The sequence below is a fragment of the Centrocercus urophasianus genome, unplaced genomic scaffold (assembly GCF_019232065.1).
Source record: "Centrocercus urophasianus isolate 14NV4802_14NV808 unplaced genomic scaffold, USGS_Curo_1.0 seq_668, whole genome shotgun sequence".
Classification (NCBI taxonomy): Eukaryota; Metazoa; Chordata; class Aves; order Galliformes; family Phasianidae; genus Centrocercus; species Centrocercus urophasianus.
The window spans coordinates 1,842-9,882 of NW_024885275.1; the positions used below are offsets into that span (position 1 = coordinate 1,842).

The following is an 8,041-nucleotide window of genomic DNA, read 5'->3' on the forward strand; positions in this document are numbered from 1 at the left end:
CCCCTATGTGTAATGCAGAATGAAGATCACGAGCCTCTCGCAGGGTATACACCTGCCTCCTAGCCACTCGATCAGCTATGTCATTTCCTTTTGTAAAGAATCCTGGGACCTCAGAATGGCTACGGACGTGAAGGATGGCAACAGGCTCTGACCTAACCACTAAGGCATCTTCCAATAGGGCTGCAGTTATTGTATTGGGTTGTCCCTCTTTGCCCATACGCAATAACATCCTAGCTATGAATGCAGAATCAGTAACAATGTTACAGGGTGTCTGTTGCCGTACGCGCTGCTGACAACAGGTGTCTGAGGCCAAAGACGCAACGAGACTGCCACCACTCTGGCTTCAAGCATTTGAACACTTGCCGAGCAATCAATTATCACCTTAGACTCCCATTTGCCATCCTGAACTTGCCAGACAGCTACTCCTTGTCCAGTAGCTGAAGAAGCATCAGTAAAAATCGTCGGGCCGTCCACAGGGGTATCCAGCACTCTACACTGCAGTGTTATCTGGAGAGGCCTTGCTAGATCAAAGATAGGCAGCGAGTCTGTGTAGCTAAGATTACCACTGAAATCGTAGAGAACAAGGAAGACCTCCTCTGGCAAAGGCTGAACGTTCCGAAAGGTTCCTGGTAAGTATATAATATCAAGGTCCTTTCCAAAGGCCCTTATCGCAGTAAGACGGGCTTTACGTAACAAAAATGAGAGTTGTTCTAACCACGAGATAAATGCTTTTGTCGGCTGAACAGAAAACAACCAGCATAATGGGTGAGGACGAGAGCTAAGGGTATGCCCTATCACAGCTGCTGACCCCTCCTGGCATCTAGTCACTGCGCCTTCTAGTGGCTGGTCTGAATTCCACCTCGCAAGCGCATTCGAGGAACAGGCTACTAGTATCTCTTGCCAAGCAGACTCCATTTCTGGTGTCCATTGTCTCTCTTCCTGAGGGTTAGATCCCTTTAGTTGATCATAAAAGGGTTTCATAAGTCGTGGAGGTATACCTAATGCATTTCGCACCCATTGTATGGCCCCCACCAGCTTCTGAACATCCCACAGGGTTGTAATATGGGGTTTGATTTTTAATCCTTCCGGGATCACCGTTTCAGATCCAAACCTGTATCCCAGGAACTCAATTCCCGGTTCTCTCTGAATTTTTTCTTGTGAAATAACAAATCCAGCGGTAGTAAGCACATTAACTATCTGCTCCTCTAGCACTTGCAGCTGAGAATCACTTGGCGCTGCAAGCAACAGGTCGTCCATATAATGAGCAAGCTGACAGTTCGATAATGACTGTCGTACTGGTTCTATAACCTTGCCTACTACCAGTTGACAAATTATTGGAGAGCAGGTCATTCCTTGCGGAAGAACCTTCCACTGAAATCTTTGAGCGGGTCCCTGATTGTTTATGACGGGGACAGTGAATGCAAAAGCCTCTCTGTCCTGCTCCGCCAGTGGAATGGAGAAGAAGCAATCCTTAAGGTCAATGACCATCAGGGGCCATCCTTCTGGTATAGCCGAAAGTAGAGGTCCCCCTTGCTGAGCCGGGCCAAAAGGGACAAGTTGTGCATTGACTGCTCAGAGATCATGTAACAGTCGGAAAGATCCCGATGCTTTCCGAATTACAAAAACAGGTGTATTCCAGTTGCTGAGTGACGGTTCTACATGTCCTGCAGCAAACTTTCGTGAAACAAGCTGTACAAGCACTGCTAATTTATCAACAGGAAGGGGCCACTGATCCACCCAAACGGGAGATGCATCCTGTTTCCAACGCAATGGAATCGCATATTGCAGCGCTAAATGATGGACAGTGGCCCTTTTCATAAATTTGTCAGTTTTATTCCCAACTCAAGAAGGAAGTCCCTGCCTATCGGTGCTAAAGTAGGGAGGATGATTACATTTTTCTCCATAGAACCATCATCGTTGATGATTGCGAGCTCTACCACCCTGTCTGCCTTTCTGGTGGGCACATCGCCCCCCACACCCGCAATCGCTCTCCACATAAAAGTCGCGGGCCACTGCCGAGGCCAGTCATCTTCTGAGGTGACGGTAATATCCGCACCAGAATCGAGTAAAGCTATAAAAAACACCGTTCTGGGCACTGATGGCGGGAGCTCTGAATCCATATATGACATCATAACCTTAACGATTGGTCGTTCTTCTAAATCCATAGTTAATGCCACTGCGGGCGTTGCGCTTCTGGCCCAGCTAGAGATGATGGGAAGGAGCCCTGGGCCATTGGCACCCTCCCTCTCCCATTTCCCTGTGGCTTAATTTTAAATTTCCTACACTGACGTGCAACATGTCCGGCTCCGCCGCATAATTGGCACCGCTTCTCTAGTCCTTGCCCCATCTTCTTAGGGCACTGCGCCTTGAAATGGCCACGCTGCCCACACTTAAAGCACGGGCCTTTATCCCTTCCTTCCCCGGCCCGAGTGGCTGCCACCATCGCAGTCTTAACTGCCGAATTAGCTGAAGCAGCCATTCCCTGCATGGTGGCTACTAATCCCTCATTAGTTAATGGTGTGACCCTCTGATGGTCTAGTACATACTTAATAAGCTCCCCTGGGGTAGTTAGAGTTCCCGGCGCTGCTCTGATGATTTGCTGGATTTCCGGCAGTGATTTTTGTTTAAGACAATCTATTATGACTGGGGATTGGACCTCACTTGGGAGATCAGATCCCTCCACTGCACGAATTAGGCGATTCGCAAAGTCAGAAAATGACTCAAAGGGGCCCTGCTTGATGTCTGCCCATGGAAGCACAGGTTCCACAACCTTAGCCAATTCTCGCAGGGCTTGAAGGGCTGCAGTTGTAACGGCTGCCAGCTCTCCTGCTCTAAGCAATGCTGCTTGGCCCTCCGGGGATCCCACCATTCCATCTGCCAGGCTCTGAAGCCGTGCGAGACTAGTTCTGTCACCTCTACCCTGGCCATTAGCTGGATGACGGTGGTCACGGGTGGCAGCAGCCACCACAGCTTGAAGTAATCTATTCCATTCATCATACCACAGGGTGTATTGCACAGGTTCAAGAATAACATGCATAAAGTTCACTACATCATATGGCAGAAGACTAGAAGCCATAAGAGCTTCCACTGCTGCCATAGTAACCGGGGAACGCAGACCTTTGCTTTTAACTAAATCCGAAAGACGAGTGATCGCTTTGGAATCCAGAGGAGTCCAAGCTGGGCCCTCTGGTTTTACCACCACCGGGAGAGTGAGTGCGACACGTGCTGGATCTGCGGCCCGTATGTCCTCTCTCACACGAGCCCAATCAGTGAGGGTAGGCGGGCCCCATGAAACGACCGATATGGGACCACGCCCCTCCTGAGCGGACCCCGGGGCTATCTGCGTTGGAGCGCCCCTCCCACCACAAGGCAGTGCGGGGCCATCCACGCCCCTTGGGGGGTGACCGCCGTAGCAAGCGGATTCGGGCAATAGGTGAGTCCCGCCCCCGCTGTCGCGTTCCACAGGTCGCACCACAACTCCTCCAGACATCTCTCCCTCCCCAAGGACCTTCTTATCAACTGTGCTAGAAGTCATACCGAATTCCTCCGCCGACCCCCCTTCCCCATTATCTTTACAGGGCTTAAGAGAAGGATATACGCTGCAAGCCGGGTAAGGAGGTGGGTCCTCGCCTTTATGGTATGATCGCTCCTGCTCTACTTCGTTCTTCTTTATCTCCAGTGTCGTTGTTTCTGGTGGGGCTGAAGGAGTCAGCGCCATCTTGCCCTCCAGCGAACCTGTAGGGGAGACAAGACCCCCCCTCTGCCCTAACCCCAGCAGATCCCTAGCACGGTCATCTGCAATTTTCTCCTGTCTCGCTTTCCTAAGAGCTGTTAAAATCAATCCCCACACCTTCAACTCTGCTACTTTCTGAGTAAACATTGCCCTCTGTGAGAGTGCGGCAGTAAACGAATCCCAATTATCGGGATCGTATAAGTCAGAAGGGAATGATAATAGTCCCTCCTTCTCCAGTAAGGAGAGTGTCGCTGAAATTTCCTTCTTAGAAGGAACATTTTTCCCACAATAAATTTTGCATGCATGCAGAATCACCTTTATAACGGCTTCCATATCACCTCCGGCCGAACTTATGTCTGGCCTCTTCTTGGTGCTTCCCCTAACGTCCTAAGGGGATCCCGGCTCCTTTTCCCGAGCCTCCCGCCTGACGAGGAGTAATGGCCACCTCCTCCCCGTCCCCGGGCTTCCACTACTCCGCGGATTTGAATTTACCCGCTCCGCAATGGATTCCTGCTTCTGGCAGACAGCTGATTCACTCCCAGGAATCACGTCGGGGTCACCACTTGTTGCTGTACGCACCCGTTCCGCTTCCCCAGGAGTCCGCAGCTTGGCCAATTACCGAGATGACACCAATGTGATGAGCAGCAAATGGCGTTTATTACACGTATACACTAACTTATATAGCCTAATTACTTCGTCTACGCCCCTAAGGGCATGCACCACACAACAATCATTAGAGCAGGGAGGGAGTTTAGCATGTCACAACCCACGGGGGGGGGGAACTTGCAGTCTCACAGTTGCTGACAACAGCCCCACCTGATACTGTTGGTCTTTGGGGCTCCCCTGAGTTGCTGCATTGGCAGCAGATAACTGCTGGTTTGACTGCCTTAAGGGCTGTCAGGAAAGACGTCTTGTGCAAAACCCCTGAGCTACCAACTGCCAAGGAAGTTGGTATGTTCCCAGGAAAGACAGGAAGCAGACCATGGATGCGCAGCTACGGGATGTTGGTAAAGCCCAATCTCCTCTATCTTTCCCTTTTCCATCCCCATTTCCTCTCCGTCCCCATTCCGCTTTATCCCCTTTTCCTCCGCATCCCTGTTTCCCCCCTCTTTCTGCTCCGCCTTTGCCCCGCCTTTGCACCGCCTTTGCCCCGCCTTTGCCCCGTTTCTCTTCACCTTCCCCTCTCCCCTTTTCCCCTTTCTCCTTCCTTGTCCTCAGGTCCCCTTTTTTCCTTCCAGGTCCCCTTTTTTCTGTCCATTCGCCCCTTTTATCTCCCCTTTTATGCCCCCTTTTTCCCCTGCTCTCCTCTCTACTTTCCTATTCCTCGTCTCCTTTTCTTTTTCCTTCCCCACTCATTCTTCTTTTCCCCTTTCCCCCCTTGTCTTCCTTTCCCCTTTTCCCGTCTTTCCCTTCTCTTCTTTCCCCCCGTTCTTCTTCTTTTTGCCCCCATCTCCACTTCCCCTTTCACCCCCTTTACCCCTTTTCCAACCCATCTCCCTTTTCGCCCCGTCCCCGTTTTTCCATTTTCCTTTTCCCCTCCTCGTACTCATTCGTTTTTCCCTCCTTGTTCCCATTCATTTTTCCTTCCCCATCGTCCCCTTTTCTTCCAAAGCCGATTCCATTCACAGTGCGATGGCGGCTCCTGCCAGCAGCAGAGCACCGAGCAGCAGCGTTGCGTCTTGGCTCCCCCATTGCCCACTGCTGAGCTCTTCCTGCCCTGGCTCCTCATTGGCTGAGCGCTGCAGGTTCCCCTTTTTGGCGACGCTTCACCACTCGCACAAACAGCCAGCAGACGCACATTTTTGCTGCCCAAACACACGCAGGCCTTCATTGCTTCATTGCTTTCTCACCACTGCTCTCTTAACCAACGTGCGGTCGGAACTTGCGGCTCTCTGCTTTTCAGCATCAACACAGACACAGCCTCTGAATTGCTTCATTACCCCCTGCCATTCGTGCCCTTCCCGCTGATTGTCATTCTGCTCATCCGGCCGATTTTCCGCAGCGCTGAGCTCGACAGGAGGACAGAGGGGAGCAGCTGGGAGCCTCACAGCCTCCTCCTCACTTCCCCGTGCAGCGGGACAGCGCTGCTGCGTGCGACGGCCCCAACTCCTTCCTCGTCCCCCTTTTCCCGTTTTCCTCCCTCGTCCCCCTTTTCCTTTTGTCCTTCTCATGCACTTCTTGCTATCCCGCCTTTTCCTCGCCTTCCCTCATCTCTTCTTGCACTCTTTGACCCCATTTTCCTCCCCCCATCCTTATTTCTCTTCATATTCTCCTGTTCTTTTTTCCCCTTTCCTCTTCTTCATCCCCAGCTCTGCTTCCCCCCCACCTCACGTCCCCTTTCTTCTGTCCCTGTACCCCATTTTTCCCTTTTTTTCCCCACCCCCTTTTTTTGTTCTCTGCTGTCCCCTATTCCCTTTTTCCTCTTTGCTCCCTCTCTCTCCTTTCTTCCCCCTCATCCTGTTACAGAAGAGAGTGAAGGAATGATGGACAAGCTGGTGCAGGATGGCAGCAGCAGGGTGGAAGCCCAGGTGGGTGCGATGAAGCCGGGGGTGGGAGTGGGTGGAGCCAGAGCCCAGCCTGAGCTCATGGAAGGGCTGGGAATCGCAGGGCTCAGATGGGTGCCTGGGCTTCTGGTGTCAGGGAGGTTGGGTGAGCAGTGAGGTTTGGGAGGGACCGAGTTGTTGACCTTGAGATTGCTGCCCAGCTCCTTGCTCGTCGCATTCTGTTCGGCTGGAGGTTCCGGACACGGCTTGCTCTTCTAAGCAGTGTGAGGACTGCGAGAAAGACTTAGTTGGATGCAGCAGGAAAGCACAGCCGCTGGTGGATGCCAGTGTGCGCTCCTGAGGCTCTGCGCCAAGGTACGTGGATCCCTGCCGTCTCCTGTTTCACACGCTCGCTGAGGTCCTCGGGCTTGGTGTCGCTTGTCCCTCGTGCTCCCGTTGCTGTCACCGGGTGTTCTTCCTCTCCCCATGCTCAGCTCCGCCCAGTGCTGATGGGATGTCAGTGCCACCTGCTGCTCTTAATAAAAGGTAGGTTTGGTTTCTTTTGGTTTCCATAGCATTTGCTACACTTTCATTCTGTCTCTCTTCTTTTTTTTTTTTCTTTTTGCTCTGAATAAATGGCAGGTTCAATTCATTTTGGCTCCTGTAGTATTTGCTACACGTGTGTTCTGTTTCTCTTCTCTTTTTTCCATGTTGCCTGGCGGTGCCTCGCTGGAGTTCCCATGACCCCCGGGCACACTTGTGACCAAGTGAGGTGCCAAAAACAGAGGTATCTCCTCAACAGGCTTGTGCTGAGTGCTGTCCTCGTCTTGGGGTTTGTCCAATGCCCACCTTTCTTTTCTAACCCACTTTGTTGAGGACGGCGTGTGAGGCTTTCTTCTTTCTTTGTAGGATTGGCGACTTCACCACCAGAAGTAGCAGGCATTTTGGGATGTCCAAGGTTCCGCAGTGAACGTGTCCTGTTCCTGGTAAAGGTGTGGGCGTTCCTGGACACGAAGGTATCTATCTTCATGCCTTGCCCATGTGCCCAGTCCCCCACCAGATGCTGTTCGCCTTTTGGCCCCCCTGATTTGCTGCACTGCTGCGCCCTGATCCGTGCAGAGGGGTAAGTGACACCTTTGTCCCTTCCGGAAAGCGCTCTCCGCTTTCCTCTTGTTGGTCATCGGCAGCACCGTCCCTCTCTCGCCAGGCTCTCATTGGTCAGTGGCAACGCCGTCCCGCCCTTGCTAGCTTGTGATTGGCCATTGGCAGAGTGGTCCCGCCCCCATGTGCCTCTCATTGGTCACCGGCAGCGCCGTCCCGCCCTCGCCATCCTGCGATTGTCAGCGGCAGCGCCGTCCCGCCGTCGTCTGCCTGTGATTGGTCATCGGCAGCGCCATCCTGTCCTCGCCAGCCCGTGATTGGTCATCAGCAGTGCTGTCCCGCCCTCATGTGCCTCTCATTGCTGATCGTCAGCACCGTCCCGCCCCCTTGTGCCTATTATCGTTCATTGACTGCGCTGTCCCGCCCCCGCCAGCCTCTCATTGGTCATCGGCAGCGCCGTCCTGCCCCCTCCGACGTCTCAATGGTCACCGGCAGCGCCGTCCCACCTTCATGTGCCTCTCATTTGTCATCGGCAGCGCTTTCCCGCCGTCGCCAGTCTTTCATTGGTCATCGACAGCTCCGTACCACCTCCGCCAGCATCTCATTGGACAGCAGCAGCTTTTGCCCCGCCTTTTGCCCCGCCTTTTGCCCCGCCTTTTGCCCCGCCTATTGCCCGCCTTGTGCCCGCCTTGTGCCCGCCTTGTGCCCGCCTTGTGCCCGCCTT

The 8,041-nt window shown here is 53.1% G+C and overlaps 1 protein-coding gene and 1 long non-coding RNA gene across 6 annotated transcripts; one reads left to right on the forward strand and one right to left on the reverse strand.

The window, feature by feature from the left end:
* Positions 1 to 1,892: 1,892 nt before the first annotated feature.
* LOC122170332 (endogenous retrovirus group K member 113 Gag polyprotein-like) lies at positions 1,893 to 3,718 on the reverse strand (the record flags this gene model as incomplete). The annotated part of the gene is made up of 2 exons (XM_042837086.1): positions 2,290 to 3,718; positions 1,893 to 2,071 (listed from the first exon to the last, which is right to left on the reverse strand). Coding segments are annotated over exons 1-2 (1,608 nt in total), but the record flags the coding sequence as incomplete, so codon positions are not given.
* Positions 3,719 to 5,832: 2,114 nt separating this feature from the next.
* Positions 5,833 to 7,441, forward strand: LOC122170331. Of its 5 annotated transcripts, none has more exons than XR_006171736.1 (5): positions 5,833 to 6,261; positions 6,470 to 6,591; positions 6,711 to 7,048; positions 7,126 to 7,339; positions 7,424 to 7,441. It is a non-coding gene; the product is annotated as an uncharacterized LOC122170331 (long non-coding RNA). The 5 variants fall into 5 exon arrangements; XR_006171738.1 differs by having other exon boundaries at positions 6,500 to 6,591; XR_006171739.1 differs by having other exon boundaries at positions 5,833 to 6,591; positions 7,126 to 7,232; positions 7,336 to 7,339; positions 7,424 to 7,440.
* Positions 7,442 to 8,041: the final 600 nt, after the last annotated feature.